General features: G+C 30.1%; 1 protein-coding gene across 11 annotated transcripts in view; it reads right to left on the reverse strand.

Annotated features, from left to right (window-relative positions):
• LOC105427296 (chromatin assembly factor 1, p105 subunit) overlaps nucleotides 1–20524 on the reverse strand; it is a 798730-nt gene that overhangs the window by 284303 nt on the left and 493903 nt on the right. For all 11 annotated transcript variants that reach the window (XM_089078296.1, XM_089078305.1, XM_089078301.1 and 8 more), the window contains 2 exons: nucleotides 2725–2854; nucleotides 2459–2643 (listed from right to left, as the gene is read on the reverse strand). In XM_089078296.1, the coding sequence (XP_088934422.1) occupies nucleotides 2459–2643; nucleotides 2725–2854 (315 nt within the window). The remainder of the gene's footprint in view (nucleotides 1–2458; nucleotides 2644–2724; nucleotides 2855–20524) is intronic.

Genomic DNA, 20524 nt, shown 5'->3' on the forward strand with positions numbered 1-20524 from the left:
TAAATAAAAAAAAATTATAATTGTATAATGTTTTTTTTTACAAAAACATGATATATTTGGTATTTTTTGGTAAAGGAAACATTAATGAGTGCTCCATGTTGTACTTATACATATAATTTTCAATATTATTCTATCTGTATACATATGTGGATATATATAATATACGAGATGCGGATTAAATGAATATTATTATTACATTAATTTAATACATATTTCTTGTTACTAATTATTCGTATTGCTATACATACACGCACGCATGCACGCACAAAGTGTCCCATTTTATTTTAATTTAAAAATCACAAGATTGCAGAAAAAATGTTTTCAAATTGTAAAGTTTCGAAGCAGTTACATGATTATGATGTTGATTTATTCAACGTCAACATTGTCGAAATTTTATTCGTTGCCATTTTTAAATAATGTATATTTCTCATTACTCATAATATGACTCCTTCAGTTATTCTGGATATAAATATATTAAAATCGAAATATCAATAGTGAAATATTTACGGAATTATTTTATATTTTGACATAAAATATTAATACTATTTGCAGAAATCAAATCAAAGATCAGAAATGATTGAGGAAATCCGTTTAATAAAATTAATAAAAATAAGTCTGTAAGAAGCCATTACATAACAATTAATCGAACATATCAGTATACGATTATATCAACATAAAATTTAATAAAGATATAAATTATAAATAAAGTTAAAATGGTAACAAATTGTGTAGTTAGATATAAGAATAAAACGAGTAGCACATATAATTCCTTATTAGACGATGAGAAACGGATTGAGTCAAGAATAAGAACCGAAATTGTCCACAGATAAGCAGTCAGGAATTGAAATCCAATGTATAGTTGTAATTGTCAAAGCTAAAAGATAATCTATAGTGAAAGGAATTAATTTTATTTGTTATAAATGAAAATATACCCTGAATAAGTCATAAAAATAAAAATTAATAAAAACTTTCTACTAATTTTATTAAATGGATTTTTATATTCTTTGCATGGTCTTTGATTTGATGCCTATGACTAATATTGCTTTCTTCTTCACATTAATTTTATTATTCTTTAATTTAAAGATGTCTATACATTACATTATATTAACTTCGATGCGTTCATAGATCATGTCATTAATAATTTTCTAACACTAAAGAAGATTAAGCAAGTTAAAATATATAGTACTTCAGAACATGTAATCTTAATTAATTAAATATATTCGTCGTTTATTTTACATCTGGCTATTCCTCGTTTGCTTTCTCTACTTATATTAAACTATTTTTAACTATTTTAAACTATTTTTTGTAATAAAAAATATATTATTCTATTTAAAAAGTGGCAATCATAAAAAGATTTCGATAGTGGTTCCATCTATGAATTGATCAATATTATAATCATGTGGCCTCCTCGAAACTTTTAGACGAAATTTCTTTTTACAATTTTATGATTTGTGATGATGTGTGTGCGCGCAGGATGATTTTAATGAATATTCCAACCTTTTATCATAGGAGTTATCAACTGTAAGCCATTTTCAGTTCATGATAATAATTGCTTGGATTGAATATATATTACAAATATACTTAAAATTGTATAATATAATGAAAAATTAAAAATAATAACATACTTCCACATACTTGTCATTCCACTTTTGACACTGTTATATACTTATGACACTGTTGTATTATTTTTCATTTTTTATTATATTTATATTTATATAAAAATATTGTACAAAATATTTTTCTTATAGACAAATATAATTATGCAATTTTTCCATAAGAAGTATATTTGTAAAATACATATATTCGATCTAAGCAGTTATCATTATGTATCGAAAATGGATTACAATCGGTAACTCATCCCATGGTAAAAGGTTGGAACATCATTAAGATTCACCCTGTGTGTGTGTGTGTGTGTGTGTGTGTGTGTGTGTGTGTGTGTGTGTGTGTGTGTGTGTGTGTGTGTGTGTGTGTGTGTGTGTGTGTGTGTGTGTGTGTGTGTGTGTGTGTGTGTGTGTGTGTGTGTGTGTGTGTGATGTGTGTACATTATATATATATATATATATATACTTTAAAATATTGCATAATTTATATTTATATCTATTTATGTAATTTATATTTATATTAAGCTATCAGATTATTTATTTTTGGATTTTTCCTGGACATTTTAAAAAGAAGATACACATATAATAATCGCATTTTATTAGAATACACATTATTTTACTTAATGCAGGCATTCATGCTGATGAACAATCCATAAATTACACTGAATAACAGAATAAAATATAGAGAAAAGAACAAAAGAAAGGAGAGAGAGAGAGAGAGAGAGAGAGAGAGAGAGAGAGAGAGAGAGATGGGAGAGAAAGAGGGTCTTAATGAAAGCAAAGTAAAACATTACATCATTTTTCGAAATGCTTATTTTTTTTAATATATGTTCCAGTTTAATATTAATAAAACTTACAGTTCTCTTCGTCTGACGAATCATCTGGTCCGCAGTTATCAATGTTATTGCACCGCAACGACTCGTCAATGCAATATTTATTTTTGCTGCATAGAAATTGATTTTCGCAATCTGTGTTTGTGCTCACTTCAGTCCACACTGCTCGAAAGCCATGTTGTCCTACCGCTTTATCAGCTGATATAAAACTGTTTATATATATAAAAATATATTAAGAGCAGAAAGCTTTATTTCGGAAAGCTTTATAACTCATATGAAATGTAACGAACCTAAGTCTCATATTATTATCCTCCGAAAGAAAACTCCATGTAGTATCAGGATTTTTAACGCCGCAAAGTTCGCGCGGAGTAGATGTTAATGAGTACCACATACGTAACACAGCTGCAGGACAACCCCGTACTAAAAATAGTTATCAAAAAATTAACATATTTGGCGCATTTTACGATAGGCGCATTTTTTATATTAACTTATAAATTAACTTATAAATTAGCTTATAGCTTATAGCTTATAAATAACATAGGAATAAAAATATTAATTATATTTTGATAATATTATAATATTATAATATTATATTGATTTACATATTAAATATTAAGAATGTCCCACTTTAAAAGACCCACTGAATATCTTCGTAAAAAAAGATTTTAGAGAAAAACATTTTAAATGAAAGTTGTAGGTTTAGAAGAGAACATCCGATGGTGACCTTGTCTTTGTCACAGATATCCTTTTTCAAGATCAACTTTTGTTTTTTAAATGGAAAGTTCTTGAGGTAAGCTATAAGAATGTGTAATGAAAAATAGATGTTTTCATTTAACAAACAAAAGTTGATCTTTAAGTGACCTTGAAAAAGGACGTCTGTGACAAGGCAAGGTTACCATCGGATATCCTCCACTGGCCCCTACAACTTTTATTTAAAATGTTTTTCTTCAAAACGATGTTTTAAAAAGATATTTCAATGGGTCTCTTAAAATGGAACACCCTGTATACGCAAGAACAGTTTTGCTGAAGGCATTATATGCAGGATGTTTCCTGTAACTTGATTTAAAATATCACCGTTGATTTTAATGCAACAAGATATCACAGAAAAAAGTTGTTCGATTTGAAAGGACACATATTATGATAAGCAAAATATGTTTCTCACGGATTTTTCTCACGGTCATTTTTTGAGACTTCAAGATCATTGCGATTTTTTTTAATGGAGTGGCATATTTTCATTAATATAGCAATGTATAATAGTTCATAAAAAAACAAATTCAATCATATATGATATGTTATCCTTCAGATGATCTTGAACATAAAAATATCAAATTTATGTGAGAAAAAGAAAAGTGAACTTGTGTTCTCACTAAAGATATTTGTTTATTTTAGTTTGAATGTTCAAAATGATTACCATAACTTCTATACATTTTCAAATGAGATAAATAAATTATTGTTTCGCACTTTCAATGATTTTCGGGGTGATAGTGATACATGCATGTTGAATTCTTTCTTGTATGTTTTCCACTGTTGTGAGAATATCACAATAAACTTGATTTTTTAAGTGTCCCCATAGAAAAAAGTCAAGTGGTGTAAGATCTGACGATCGAGCTAGTCAATAAATTCTTCCACCACGTCCAATCCAGCGATCGGGAAACATTTTGTTAAACACATTACGTATGATAAATACAATATGTGCCGGACAATTCATTTTTTAAAAAATATATACATTTTTGTCCATTTAAATTTCCTTCAAAGAAAAATGGATCAATAACGCGATTTCCAATGATGCCATACCAGACACTTAAACCCCATGCATGTTGATATTGCATTTGTCGAAGCTAATATGGATATCAATGGTCCAATAATGCATGTTGTGTTTATTTAACTCTTCATGATTTGGACACACAATATGCATTAAGAAATGAATTACAAATAGTATTAGACAAAGTTCCATTAAAGCACCGTATTAGAATATTGTTCCAGCATGATGATTGTCATTTTGAACATCTTCCAAACTAAAGTAAATAAATAGAGAAATGAAAAGGAGCATAATAGTCAAGCTGATTTTTTTGCTATGATTGATTTATTCGTAAAAAATGTTATTATTCAAACTTTTCGACCTGAATCAGGTCATCAGCGATATATTATATCGAACCTGGATCTCCTGCTTACCGGGCAGGCATCTTATCCCTTCGACTACCGAGACATGTGATGATATTTATCACAAATAACGTGTTTAGAATAACACGTCAACAATACAATGATACACATATATACGTATATTACAATATACATATATACATGTATTCTCTCGAATCTCCACGACCGGTACTCCAGAGAGATGATGATCCTATTTTCTCGATGAATGCAGGTCGGACTGCAGCGGCGACATCCTCCAACGCCAACGGCAAATATACAAATAATCCTCCTGGTGTGCGACAGGAGAGATTGCATCAAACATGGCTCGAGCCCCCGAATAAGAAGGGAGGGTGTGCGACACGGTGGGACCCGACCACGAACCAGTTTTTATTAAATCTTATCAAATTTTCAAATCTTATCAAATCTCATCAAATCTTATGACAACTCTATGTTCTTTTGAATCTCGCGAGCAATTTTATCGAACAATCAATATCGATGAACGATAACAATGACGGAATAAAAACAAGAAACGTTCAACTAAAGAGTGTCAAATATCATAATTAGGGAAGGGGTAATTTTAGACTAGGAAAAAAAGAGCTAGAAAGAAGGAGATGATGGGGAAATTAGGGAGATTACGTCGGAGATAGCAAGTTCAGTACTGGAAGATAATTGTCTGACAAGGAGTCGGTGTCGCTCTGTTTGTTCAAGCCATGACGCTGTTTTTTGATATGTATCATTTTCGAAGTCAGCCTTTTTCCGTATGAAGGTTCTGTATCAAGAATGCGGACGTTATTCCATTTAAATTCATGCTTATCGATTAAACGATGGTTAGAGATTACGGAAGAAAAGCCACTTCTTTTTTTAATATCATTAAAATGTTCTTTGATCCTTGTGTGTAATTGTCGTTTAATTTGATTAACGTAAGTGGTGTCGCAATCCTGGAATTGAGTTTTGTAAACCACTTCGACAAATCCTCAATTTTATCCTTACTCTCCTTTACTCTCGCGAGTCTCGCACTCTATCCCCTGTTCTCCGAAGAATCTCTCCTTCACCTTCGCGAGTCTGAATCCTCACACTCCGTTCCCTGTCCATCCGGAAACCTCTCCCTCACTTTCACGGGCACCTCGCGTTCTGTCGCCACTTCGCCCATAAATCCCACCTTCACCAACGAGTTCCAGTGTCGAGTGTGGAATTCATTGGAGAGGTTCCACCGGTACCCTCGGTAGTCTTCGGAGAAGAACTTACGTTCCAGAACATCCTATCCCAGTTCCACTGTAACCATCGACACTCTTCCTCCGGGATCATTTATCTTAGGCCTCAAATCCGTTGACTTAACCGCGCTCCGAAATTACGTAATCGAGAACCGCCCTGATGATCATCATCGCAATATACATCCCCGGAGTTCCTTACCCATTTTTAGTCCCTGTCCGATACTTCTACAGAATGTTCCCACATTCAACAATGAGAATCCGCGAAGTCGATTAATAAATCCATCAAATTTTCCTTTCATCTCCAACTCACACACACACACACACACACACACACACACACACACACACACACACACACACAAATAATGTTAAGAAAATGACTACATTCTTAAAATGTTAATGTAATCATAAATTACTATTATTATTAGGTGTACAAAAAAGTTCTGAGCTTTAGATTTCATACAACTGAAATAACAATTTAAATTTTATATATCTTTCCGCCCTTTTGCGGTTTTAAAGCGTTGACATTTGGCCTTCTAAAATGCCATACGGTTTGGCGTTTGATGCACATAACCTCAAAAATCAGTAGTGTTCACGATGGTAATAACAAAAGAGCATATTCGATTTTCCATCCCTTCGCGTTTCATCTAAAGAAAAATGCTGCTGAAGCCATTGCAATGATTTGTGCTGCATGGAGAGAACGCTATAAGTCATACTACATGTAAAAGACGGTATCAAAAATTTCGCCAAGGAAATTTCAGTCTTGAAGATGAACCGCGTGCTGGACGCCCAAAAGATTGAAACGGACGAATTGCAAGCACTGCTGGATATAAACTCTGCGCAAACTGAAAAGGAGCTTGCAGAACAACTTGGCGTTACGCAACAAATCATTTCCGTACGTTTACATACGGGAAAGGTTCAGAAGGAAGGCAGATGAGTTCCATGAATTGTCCGAAGACAACAAAAATCGTTGGCGTGACACTGCACTCACTTTGCTTTCAAAATTCCGGAAAAAAGATTTTCTGCACAAAATCATTACAGGCGATGAAAAGTGGATTCTTTATGATAACCCTAAACATAGAAAATCATGGGTTGACCCTGGTCAACCTTCGACATCGACGCCAAAGCCCAATATCCACGCCAAGAAGATTTTGCTCTGTATCTGGTGGGATTGGAAAGGTGTATTGTATTATGAGTTGTTACAACCGGGTGAAACAATCACGGCAGACCGCTATCAACAACAATTGACCAATTTGAGCGATGCATTAGAAGAAAAGAGGCCATTTACTGGCCAAGGACGTCGTAAAATGATCTTGCTTCATGACAATGCTCGACCATATGTTGCGAAAGCGACTCAGGGCCATATCTTTGCATTAGGTTGGGAACTTCTCCCGCACGCGGCGAATAGCCCAGACATGGCGCCTTCCGATTACTACCTATTCCGATCGCTGCAGCATCATTTGGCTGATACACATTTCGTGAGATTTGAAGAGATACGAAAATGCATTGATGACTTTATCGTTTCGAAGCCGGTGAGCTTCTATCGTCAAGGAATTCCCAAGCTACTCGAAAGATGGCAAAAGGTCGTTGATGCAGGGAATATTTCGCTGATTAATATTTTTTTGTTTATTTTTGAATAAAGATTGAATTTTACAAAAAAAAGCTCAGAACTTTTTTATACACCTAATATTATTATTATTATTATTATTATTATTATTATTATTATTATCTTTATCTTTTTGGGGAATGGGGACCTTCTGACAAACTTTTGTTCGGATGAAATATTATGTAGCCAATCTATTATTATTATTATTATTATTATTATTATTATTATTATCATTTTATTTGAATATAACTTCCAATAAATTTTTTTTTATTATTTGTAAAATTACGTTATATTGTATTTGTTTATTCTGTAATTAAAACTTAATGTTAAGATTAAAAATTCGTATTCCTTATTTAAATTAAAACTTTGACCATTCCCGCACCTTAAGGATTGCACGAGGTCCTATCCTAGATTAAAGAGATTCGGTTCTTTGACCAAAAAACGGACCACCGATCGCACTAGCGCAGACAGGAGTTATAGTGTCATCGACGTTGACCCGTTACTCTGTACTCAAAGGGCGCGTTTGATTCGTAGGTCGACGCCTCAGAGACGATCTGAGAGAATAAAAGCAATTTCGTACGTTCACCCGAGCTCTCTCTCTTAAATAAATCGACCTTTCCTTTCGTCCGAAGCTCGGACGTAACAAAAGGAATCGTGGAATACGTAGGACGTAATACAATATACAATTTTAATATTAACATATGTTAAAATTTTTTAAAGCTGATTTTATTTTATATTTGGTTTCTTGTCGGCAAATTATTATATGATATGTTCAATATATATTATGTTTAAAACTAATCATCATGAATCTAACGAATTTGAATATATTATAGAAGTACATCCACCGGAAGGCCTGAAAAAGGAAATTAAGTCTGCAAATTCAAAAATTAAAGGCGCAAAATAAATCTCTGCGTGAAAAAATTCAACATCTTTGTATGGAAAAGAAGAAGAAAAATACGAAAGTTGAAGAAGACAATAAACGCGAAACTTTGAAGAAATTAGGGCGTAAGTTATTACCAGAAAATTTATATAGAATATTAGCGATGCAAATCGATGCACAAATCAAAAGTGAAAGCAGAAGATATGATTCCGGTTTTAAAAAATTTGTATTGTCATTACTTTTTTCAAGTCCAAAAAATTATAAAGTATTGCGAAAGTCGATTGCATCGCCATCTATACGTTCTTTACAATTATTTACACAAACTTAAAATATTCAACCTGGCATAATAACATTTTTGAAGCACTTAAATTAAAATTAAATATATTGTCAGTCATAGAACGTCATTGCATATTATGTGCAGATAAAATGAATTTGAAAAGTCATTTATTCTCTTGTTACGTCATGTCGATTCTTCTCTTTCGAGAATCGCTTATTAAAATTTAGTTAAACACATAAACAGTTGCCAAATCTCTATTCTGTTGAGGAAAACAAGATACAGGAAGTAGAAAAATGGTAAACACGTGCGCGCTGGGTCGCGCGAATAACCTTTTATAATTTCGGGAAATGATAAACGCGCGGGCTGCCGGTCGCACAGCTAGAATAATTTATTTATTTATGTTTTTTTTTTACAGCACGTGGCAGTTGGTCACGTGCAGTTGGTCACGTAGCACCAATAAGAAAGAAACATAAAGAATTTCCTCAACAGAATCATATATATATATAGCGTTCTTAAGGGCGCCCTTTAACAGCCCTTTCAGTTTCTCGATTAATAAGATAGTCGGTCACTCTGTTACTTTGTCAGTGCGCGATTTTTCGTGTGAAGTTGCAAGCTGAAACCTGAGCACTACGCCGACATTCTCGATTCAACCTTAGACGACAATTCCTGCCGCCTGCTATAAAAGTAAGTCGAAATCTTTTTTTTTTATCTTTTTTCTTTTCATCATACGGTTACGACGCGGTTTGAACTCGTTCCCCTTTTGACATTGCAAAAACTCCGCTTCAACTTCTTTCCTCAACTCCTTATCACCTTTTGATACTTCCATATCCCATTTTTTCTCTCTCTTTCCTGCCGCCTGTCCAGGGGTTCGCTCCAGGATACGCGGTCGCCCAAAATTCGATGGATACTCTCTTTCTCTTTCTCACTCTCTTTTTCCTGCCGCCTGTCCAAGAGTTCGCTCTCGCCAGGATACGCGGTCGTCGAAAATTCGGTGTATTACACCTCTCTTCTTCTATTTATAGTGTTCCGTTCCGAATTACCGACTCTCTCCGGCTAGAAGCGTTTTTAACAGAAATTATATATTTTTTAAAATGTATTAAAGTAATTGATAAAAATAATAACTGAATAAAAGTTAAATATTTGGGTGCTGACAGATAACAATCAATAGTGTTATTCAACTTTGGTTAAAATTAAAAAATTATGGTTTTCCATATCTTCGAATATAGTAGATTAAATCAAGATTGTGTTGAAAATTTTTTTGACTCTGTTTAGCAACTGTTTAGCAACTCTGTTTTAATTGTATTTACGATAACAATGAAATATTAAATCTTACTGAAATGTCGAATATTACAGAATCCACTTCTAATATTACAAATTTAACTATAGAATATATCGGCGTATAACATTTTAAATATTCCAATTCATGGTTATCACTCAATGAATCTGCTAAAACAAAACGCATTTATTTATGTGTGCGGATATTTACTTAAAAAATGTACAGCAATATATATATATATATATATATGTGATACTTGTACAAACTAGTAATAACTACAAACTAGTACAAACTTGTAATAAGGAAAATAAGGCTGTCTTAGAAAACTACATTATATTGTTTTTTTCGAGCTAATGAAAATGAAGGAAATGTGTTTGGAAATTTAAACATACCAAGTAATAATTTTTGTAATTATATTCAAAAGTTAGAGGAAATATTTGTAAAAAATTTAGAAAAAATTGTTTTCTAAAAAAAAAATATTAGTAAAAAATATTAGTAAATATTTATTCCAGTTAGCACAAGATGTAATTTTTGAATCACTATGTCCAAATTTCCCAAATATTTTTTAAATAAAATTGTTTCTTCACATGCGTATATATTATACATTATCACAGCATAATAAATCTCTAAAGCAACGTTGTAAAGACTATACATCATTATTCATGTCATCGGCGCTGACTGACGACTCTTCAAAGAACGTTGCCGCCCGCGTACGGAAAAAATTCACTTTTATTTAGTCAAAAGATCTTCGACTAACGCAGCAGCTGTTATCTCGGGTTTGTCGAGTCGAACACGTGTTGTTTGTCCGCAATTCTTTTAGCGAAGCCAAACCAATCACATACGAATTTGGAAACGCAGCGGGGATATCGATAGTCAGTCGGTCCACGACGAATTTATTGATGACACGTCGACTTGCGATACAGTATAATACAGTCTTGTGTTGTGTGCGCGTTGAGAACCGCGACTCAAGGCGAGAAACTCCCAGACATGTCGGACACATTTACAGATACAATACATTTTTGTGTGGTCATTTTTATGCGCATCAAGAATCGTTCAGGGCGAAGGGCCCCTAGGTGTTGCCAAGTTCTTTACTAGGCAGTTCGGTTTCAGATCGGGCAGATCCACAATTGATGTCATTGACAAGGTTATCAAAATTGTTAAAAGCGCTTTTGACGATAGTCGATGTGTCGTTGTCGTTAGAATAGATATATCTAATGCCTTTAATTCGGTCCATTGGTCTAAAATTATGATTGCCCTCAGGGAATTTGGAGCCTTCAGCTATTTGTTATATTATAGATGATTATCTTAAAGATCATAAGATTTCATATTAACATATTAACGTAATAGAGGAGATTTTTAGTGGGTAGGCGATGCTAGGGAGCTTTTCGTCCGATGTACCCCCCTGTCAAATTCCACACTCTCCGGTTCATTCACCGGGGATCTTTGAAAAATTTCCTTCTTTTTAAACAAAAAAAAGGCGAGTGCCAACTTAGGGCAAGACGTCCAGGCATCATTTGGGATTGTCATCAAGTTGTCATTTATAGATACAATTATATACATGACATAATCTAGACTAGAACATTTAATTGTAAACGTTAAGTGAATGCCAATCAATTGTGAACAATTTTTATCGAAAAACAATATAACAAATTATACGAAAATACAGTGTGCATAACAATTAGTGTTTTATCATTAAATAAATGTTATCCATAAAACAAAAATAATAGAAAATATTTAAATATTTTACATTTATAAATTTTCTTTTTAATTTTACTTAATTTTAATTCTCTTCATATTTATGCATTATTTTTATAATATTTATTTTTATAATATTTTATAATATTTATATTTATAATATTTATATTATAATATTTATATCTAATTTATGTTTATAAAATTCGTATTATAATTCATATTGTACAAGCGTATTTTCATTACAAATTATGATGTTATTTTTTGTTCTTATTCTTGTGGATTATTGTGCTTTTTATTGCTTTCATGTTCTTTAATCTAATAATGCATGTTTTCCTACTCTTTTAATTTAATATGTGCATGTCCTTATTATTTTATTATTTATTTATTTATTTATTATTTATTATTTATTTGATTACAAATGTTATTATTATCATACATTTACTTTGTTCTTAAATTATATTATATAATTTTATAACTTTATAAATACTTATAAATACTAAAAACTTATTAATTATAATGTAATAATTTAATAATTTAATGATTTGATGACATGTTAATTTTATATTTTATTCTTAAATGATACAATTTATTTATAATTTCTTTAAATACATTATTATTATCGATTATGTACAATAATTAAATTTTACATGTATTATTTAAAATTAATTAATGCTATGCATATTATATAAATGCATGTATTCTTATGTGCTTGTGTGTGTGTGTGTGTGTGTGTGTGTGTGTGTGTGTGTGTGTGTGTGTGTGTGTGTGTGTGTGTGTGTGTGTGTGTGTGTGTAAGATGGTTAATTATTTATTATTATACACTTTAATTATTTATTATATACACTATGATGAATGAAGCGATAATTAATTAGAAAAAAAAAATAAGAAAAAAAGCGTTTTATCCTTTCTAAAAAAAGGCATGACATCGATACTCGCATCTCTCGAAATTATTGTTACCGCTTTTCCGCGATGCCGATTGGTTCTCTAACTTCGTGAACGGCTGTTATTGCGGAGTTAGACTATCATATATCATATCATATTATGTATTATACATTGTATTATTAAGAAATAAAATTAATAAATGATAATTAAGAAATGAAATTACATTAAATCAAATTTAATGTTATGAACTATAAAATTTTATAGTTAATAAATTAAGTAATAATATAAATAATAAAGATGTATATATAATATTATAATATATAATATAATGATAAATCATCTAAAAAATTAAAAATAATTATTATTATTATATTATTCTATTCTTTATTTTATTTCTATTTTTTAAAATTATATTATTGTTATATATGTAATATTATAATTATTTATATATTTTTCTTTTACCTTTTATTGTGTTTCAAAGTAAAATTACAAAAGATTTATAAATTATAATTACGAATAAATAATTACAAATATTTATTATTTTTTTTATTTTATAGTGTCATTTTTTATTTTTTTTTATTATTAAAATATTGTTAAAATACAATGTAATACTTTATTTAAATACTACCATTAAATGTGGGTTTATTTAAGCTGGCAATAGTTGTCAAAGAGATAGTTCTTTTCTAATTTTTTTTAGTGTCTCGCTCTCTCCCGAATCTTGTAAAACCGTCCAGTGCATCGTGCCTAATAAATAATTGATTAAAATACCAAGACTTTGTATAATTAAACACTACTCTGCAACAGGTTATGAGTTCAGGCCACATACCTAACAAAAATACAAAGTCTATTGAAGAAGTTTACCTAGTTGGACAAATACCGGTGAAAAGAAAATTGCCACACGCTGTGTGGGGTTGGAGGTTATGTTACCGGGAAGTGAAAATACTTGCTACATAAAGGAGCTGCAAGGAAGGAAAACCAGTAAGAAGCTAAAAGATACACGATGGACGGAAATAACACAGTCTTAACTGAAATTAAACTGAAAGGAATAAAAAATTGGAATGTTTGGAAATTCCAAACAATGGTTTTACTGCGCGGTCAAAATCTAATCGACATCGTTGAAGGCAAACTTGTGAAAGGAGAAAACTCAGAAGAGCGGAAAGCATGGGAGACACAGGATGCTAAGGCTCAAACAATGTTAGTGACCGGATGACTGAGGAAGTGATGCTGCACATAATATCCTGTACTACTTCAGCAGAGATGTGGCGAAAGTTAGCAAGCATTTTTGAACAAAAAGGTGAAACTAGTATTCACATAATCCAGCAGAGATTCTTCCAATATAAATACGAAGAAGGAATGGAAATGTCAGTCTTTTTGTCGAAAATACAGGAGTTACAAAACCAATTGAAACAGATGGGGGAAGAGATTTCAGAAAAGTTTGTCATTACGAAAGTTTTAATGTCATTGCTAGATATTTACAAACACTTCGTATCTGCGTGAGAGTCCGCGCCGGACGACAAACAAACCTATGATAACCTGGTCGCTCGTTTGTTGGTAGAACAGGAGAGAGTGAAGGAAAAAGGTGAAGTCGCTTCATCGTCGTCTGCGTTTATTGCAAAAAGGAATGCTCCGAATAAAAGAAATGTAAAGTGTTTCAAGTGTAACAAGATGGGACATTATCAAACTGAGTGTACAAGTAATGTGAACAGTAACTATCGAAATAATAACTCTGCAAACAAAAGTGAGAAAAGGTGTTATTTTTGTAACAAAATCGGACATAATAAAAGTGACTGCTGGTTCAAAAAGGGAAAAGAGAAAAATGCGTTCGTAGTGCAACAAACACTTAAAGAACTGTATCAACAATCAAAGTGGTTGGTGAACACAGGTGCCAGTGAACATATGTGCCAAGATAAAAATCTGTTTTCGACATTCTCGCCGTTATCATCACAAAAATCTGTGATAATAGGAGACGGTACTCAGATTAATGTCATCGGTTGCGGACAGGTGGCGCTAGAGAAATATTTAATGGACACAAGTGGATTGAGACGACCATAGATAACGTACTGTGTGTGCCGGACTTAAAAATAAATCTATTCTCTGTGAATTGCGCGGCAGATAAGGGTTATGTCATGATGACAGATCAAAACATTTGCAAGTTTTTCAAGGAAAACAAAGTACGGGCGATGGCTAATCGCGTCGGAAATATGTATATCATGGACGTTCGTTATAAATGCGGCTTTGCAAACATCACAGAAGTTAAATCAAGTTTAAGCGAGTGGCATGAGAAACTTGTGCATCAAAATATATAATATATAAAAAGCGTATTATCAACAATAACATCAAAGTATCTGAAGAGTCTTTTGAGAGTCAGTGCCAAGGCTGTATAGGAGGCAAAGCACATCGGTTGCCCTTTAATACCAGCGAGACAAAAATGACGAAAACATGTGAGTTAATACATGCCGACGTCTGCGGACCCATGGAGGAAGTATCTGTTGGAGGATCAAGGTACTTTTTAATACTAAAAGACGATTACTCGTGCTACAGAACTGTTTACTCCATTAAAAGAAAGGACGAAGTGATAAATTGTATCAAAAATTTTATAAACAAAGCAGAAAATGTCACGGGTAACCATGTCATCAACTTTAGAAGTGACAATGGCTTAGAATTTGTTAATAAGGCTGTGTCAAAATTGTTCTCAGAACGGGGTATAATACATCAAACATCTGTACCATACACGCCGTCACAGAATGGCAAAGCGGAAAGGGAGATAAGAACCCTGACGGAAGCGGCAAAATCAATGCTATGTGTCAAGAGTCTTCCGAAGAAATTCTGGGCTGAAGCAGTGAACACCGCAGCATATGTTTTAAACAGAACAGGTAGAAGTAATGAACCAGGAAAAACACCATATGAAATATGGACAAATAAACAGTTTGACCTCAATAACTTACATATCTTTGGTATACCTGTATCTGTCCATATTCCACAAGAAAAAAGAAGAAAATGGGATTCTAAGGGGGAGACAGGGATTATGATGGGCTACGGAGAAAATATGAAGGGTTATAGAATATTTTATCCAGCAAAAAATGCAGTTCTAGTGAAGAGGGACGTCATATTCTCAGAACCTGTCACTGCGAAATGGGAACAAGTAAACCTAGAACCTGTAACAGAAATACCCAACAATGAGACATCAGTTGCTGACCATAACCAGCAAGACTGTGAAGAAGAGGTCATGATCAATTCAAACCTTACAAATCAGACGACAGATGACGACCAGCATAGCTTGTATGAACCTGAAGAAACAAATGATGAGTATGGTGAATGCGATAGCGATAGCACGTCACAGCCAGCTTTTAGCACATCGGAGCCAGCTTCACCTCGAACCACACGTGTCAGGAAGTCAACACAATTCTATACTTGTCAAAATGTCTACACTGCAGAAACAGAACCAGGAACCTATAAGGAAGCTATGCAGAAAAGTGATGCCTGTCAGTAGGAAGAAGCTGTCAAACAAGAACTCGAGACCCTGAAAGCAAACAATACATGGACAGTATGTCAAGTACCTGAAAATCAAGACATTATTAGTAGTAAGTGGATATTCAAAATAAAGAAACTTGATAATGCTATTAAATATAAAGCTAGGTTGGTTGCCAGAGGTTTTGAACAGAATGATACACTAGATTTGCATGAAATTTACTCACCTGTTGCTAAGTTGTCAACATTTAGATTATTTTTTTCAGTTGCTACTAAATTAAATTTACCAATACATCAGATGGATGTCACTGGGGCCTTTTTATATGGGGATATAAAAGAAAATGTATTTATTAAATTATCAGAAGGGGCATATAACGATTGTGAAAATATTGTCAAATTTAATAAATCTTTGTACGGATTCAAAAAATCTCCTAAGTATTGGAATGAAAAGTTTAACCATGTAATAAGTAAAGCAGGCTTTGTAAAGTCTAAGAATGATCCATGTTTGTTCACTAAATGTAATGGAGAAAACCAAACCTATGTACTACTGTATGTTGATGATCTTTTGATGTTTAGTAGTAATGAACAACAGTTGAGTGATCTTAAATCACAGTTACAGAAAGATTATAGATATTTAGAATGAAAGATATGAGACTGATTTCAAATTTTCTTGGCATCAATGTTAAACAAAATTTTAAAGATTGTGTAACTGAATTGAGTCAAAAATCCTATTTAGAAAATATATTAAAAAGGTTTAACATAGAAAACTGCAAACTTGTATCGACTCCTATTGATCAAAATTTTAATGTAAAAATTTTAGAAGCCAAAGAATGTAAGCCAGACAAAAATATTGAAAACACATGTAGGAAAATTATTGGCAGTTTAATGTACGCAGTATCAGGCATTAGACTAGATTTTTGTGTAGCTATATCTATATTGAGTAAGTACCAAAATAATGCAAGTGATGTATTGCTAACTCATTTGAAAAGAGTTCTAAGATATGTGAAACACATCTTAGATTATAAGTTGGTTTACAATTGTAATGATGATGGGCTTGTAGGGCATTGCGATGCAGATTGGGGTGGTGACCTAATAGACAGAAAGTTGACCACTGGCTATTGTTTCAAGTATTCTAATTGTCTCATATCATGATGTTCCAAGAAACAGTACTCTGTAAGCTTATCATCAACTGAGGCTGAGTATGTTGCAGTCAGTATGGCGGCTAGTGAGTCTTGTTGGCTAGCAAGTTTATTAAAAGACTTTAATATTACAAATGTGTATCCAATCCCTATATATTGTGACAATCAATCCGCCATAATGGTTGCAAATACTGATAATATTAAGAGATTGAAACATATTGATATTTGATATCATTTTGTCAAAGATTTAATTAAAGAAGGTAAAATATATTTAATGTATGTAAGACCGAGGATCAAACTGCTGATATGTTTACTAAGTCATTAAACAGGGAACTATTGTTTAAATTTGTAACTAGATTAATGTAGATTTATCTGTGTTTTTAAGTTAATGCATATAAGATAATTTATATAAGTATTACATTGAGCGGGAGTGTTAAAATACAATGTAATACTTTATTTAAATACTACCATTAAATGTGGGTTTATTTAAGCTGGTAATAGTTGTCAAAGAGATAGTTCTTTTCTAATTTTTTTAGTGTCTCGCTCTCTCCCGAATCTTGTAAAACCGTCCCGTGCATCGTGCCTAATAAATAATTGATTAAAACCAAGACTTTGTATAATTAAACATTACTCTGCAACAATATAAATATAAAAATAAATATATATTATATATATATATATATATATATATATATATATATATATATAATATGTATATTTTTTTATATATTGATTTAATTATTTTAATTGTTTTTTTTTTATTAGACTTAATTCCATTTTTTTCCATTACAGAAGATTAAAACACCATAATTTTGAAATAATTGATTTTTTAATTTTAATTTTTTTTTTTATAACATATTGGTACAACATATTGATACATAAGAATAACAACTAAATTTAATTATTACATTATTAGATTATTTTATCTATTGTAAAAAAAAATTAATTTAAAAAATTTTTTTTTAATAATAAATTAAATAATATAATAATGTAATAAAGAAAAAAGAAAGAAAAAAGACCAGGAAAGAAGAAAAACTAAAAAAAACCAAGAAATAATGAGAATTTTAGGATTACTTAAGAGATTAGAACACTAATTATCTAGGATAATATCTTCGAATTATATCAAAATTATTTTATCGCTATTTCTTCTTAAATGTTTAAATGTTTTACTTTAATTCCATAATTCCTTATTAACCTCTTATTTTATATGGTATTATTTATTTTACAAATTTTAATAATTTTAATAATTTTCATTAATTAATTTATTTGTTTATTTATTTATTACTTTTTATTTATTACTATTTATTAAAATATTACATAATATAAATAAAAATAAATTCTATATATTTATAATTACAAAGTATTTTATAGATATTCTTATAAATTATAATAATAATAAATTAAATCATACAATTTTACAAATTCTACATATTTATAATTAACAAAGTATTTTAAATATAATAATTATAATTAATTATTATTTTTTTTTTAATTATGATATTCATAAATTAAATTATACAATTTTACAAATATACAATTTTTTTTATATAAATAAAAACTTTCAATGATATAATATAATTATAATAATATAATAATTATAATAATTATTATTATTGTTATAATTATAATTATATTATTATTATTACTTATTTTTTTACAGTAATACAATTGTTTATATATCTTTTTTATTCAATTACATATAAAATATATATATAATTATATACATATATATTTTATATGTAATATATATATATATATATATATATGTGTGTGTGTGTGTGTGTGTGTGTGTGTGTGTGTGTGTGTGTGTGTGTGTGTGTGTGTGTGTGTGTGTATGTATATATATATATGTATTTATATATATAAATCTATATATATATATATATATATATACATATATATATACGTAAATATTATCTGTTCTGATGTACTTTCTTCGATTTTTCTTTTAAGAATATGTGTTCCTTTTAATAATAATGACATATGTTAATGACATAATGTCCTTTTATTTTTTGTATATTATTTATATTTATATTTTTGTATATTATTATTTTGTATATTATATATTATTAAATTATTCAGTATTAAGTATACAGGATTAAAATCATAAATACAATATTATATACATACAAAATTATAAAATTATTGACGCAAATAGTTATAGTATATGTGTGTATATGTACTATATATATATATTCACATATATATTATACATAAATTATATATTAAATTAATTTATAAAATAAAAAGATTTAATACCACAAAGTTTAATTTAAATTTGTGAAATTATATAAACACTAAATAAAAAATAAAATTTATTCTTCCTTATTTATTTATTATTTTTGTATTTATTTATTTTGTTTATTTTATTGTTATTTATTTGTTAATAATTAAAATTTATTTTAAATTTTCTTGCTTTTTATTTAGTTAATTAGTTAAATAATTTAATTAAGTTAAATGAATTATGAATAAATTTTATGAATAAACATATATAATTAATTTAAATTTACTTTTATTTAACTCATGAATTAACATATTAATTTAGCTTAAATTTAATTAAAGAGGATATATATATATATATTAATTTATACAGGTACAAAATATTTACATTTATTATTAAATTAAAGAAGATATGTATATATATATATATATATATATATATATATATATATATATAATAAGAAGATATGTATATATATATATATATATATATATATATATATATATATATAATATCAGTTACTTGAATTTTGTCACCTTTTTTTAAGTTAAGTTCTGTGTATTCTTCATAATTAAAATTTATAATATGAATTTCTAATTTAAAGTTACCATCTGTTACAGAGCCACAACCAATCATTTTATTTAGTTTATTATTATGTTTATTATTATATTTACTAACGCAAAATTTGTTTTAATATATCCTTCTAACACTGGAAAATATGTAAGCAATTTTTAATTTTTAATACAAAAATATATGCGCTTGCGCGTGCATATTTGTGTGTGTGTGTGTGTGTGTGTGTGTGTGTGTGTGTGTGTGTGTGTGTGTGTGTGTGTGTGTGTGTGTGTGTAAATTTATTGATATGTCCTGTTGAATTTAATATCATTAATTTCAATAAGTTTAATATCTTCTTGTGATGTCAGAGTCATATTTTTCTAAATTCTTTACTACTGTGTTCAATTTTATAAGTAGTTCATATGAAACATTGTCATTGTTAAAATTTGTCATTTTAAAGCTTGGCTCTAAATATATATATATATATATATATATTGTATTTAGGACAAGAGAGTGCAGATTTCATTTATATCATTAATTAGAGAGACGAAAAAGAGAGGGGGGCAGGAGAAAGAGAGAGAGAGAGGGAGAAGGGAGAGAGAGAGAGAGAGAGAGAGAGAGAGATTGCAAAATATGTATGTTGTATTATTTGTAAAAAAACAATCAATATAAATCAATATAAATTAACATTTATACATTTATGTATATTTTGATTTTAAAATTCCGTTTATAAATAAGAAATAA

This window comes from Pogonomyrmex barbatus, unplaced genomic scaffold (genome assembly GCF_055798465.1).
Source record: "Pogonomyrmex barbatus isolate J1 unplaced genomic scaffold, ASM5579846v1 scaffold22, whole genome shotgun sequence".
Taxonomy (NCBI): Eukaryota; Metazoa; Arthropoda; class Insecta; order Hymenoptera; family Formicidae; genus Pogonomyrmex; species Pogonomyrmex barbatus.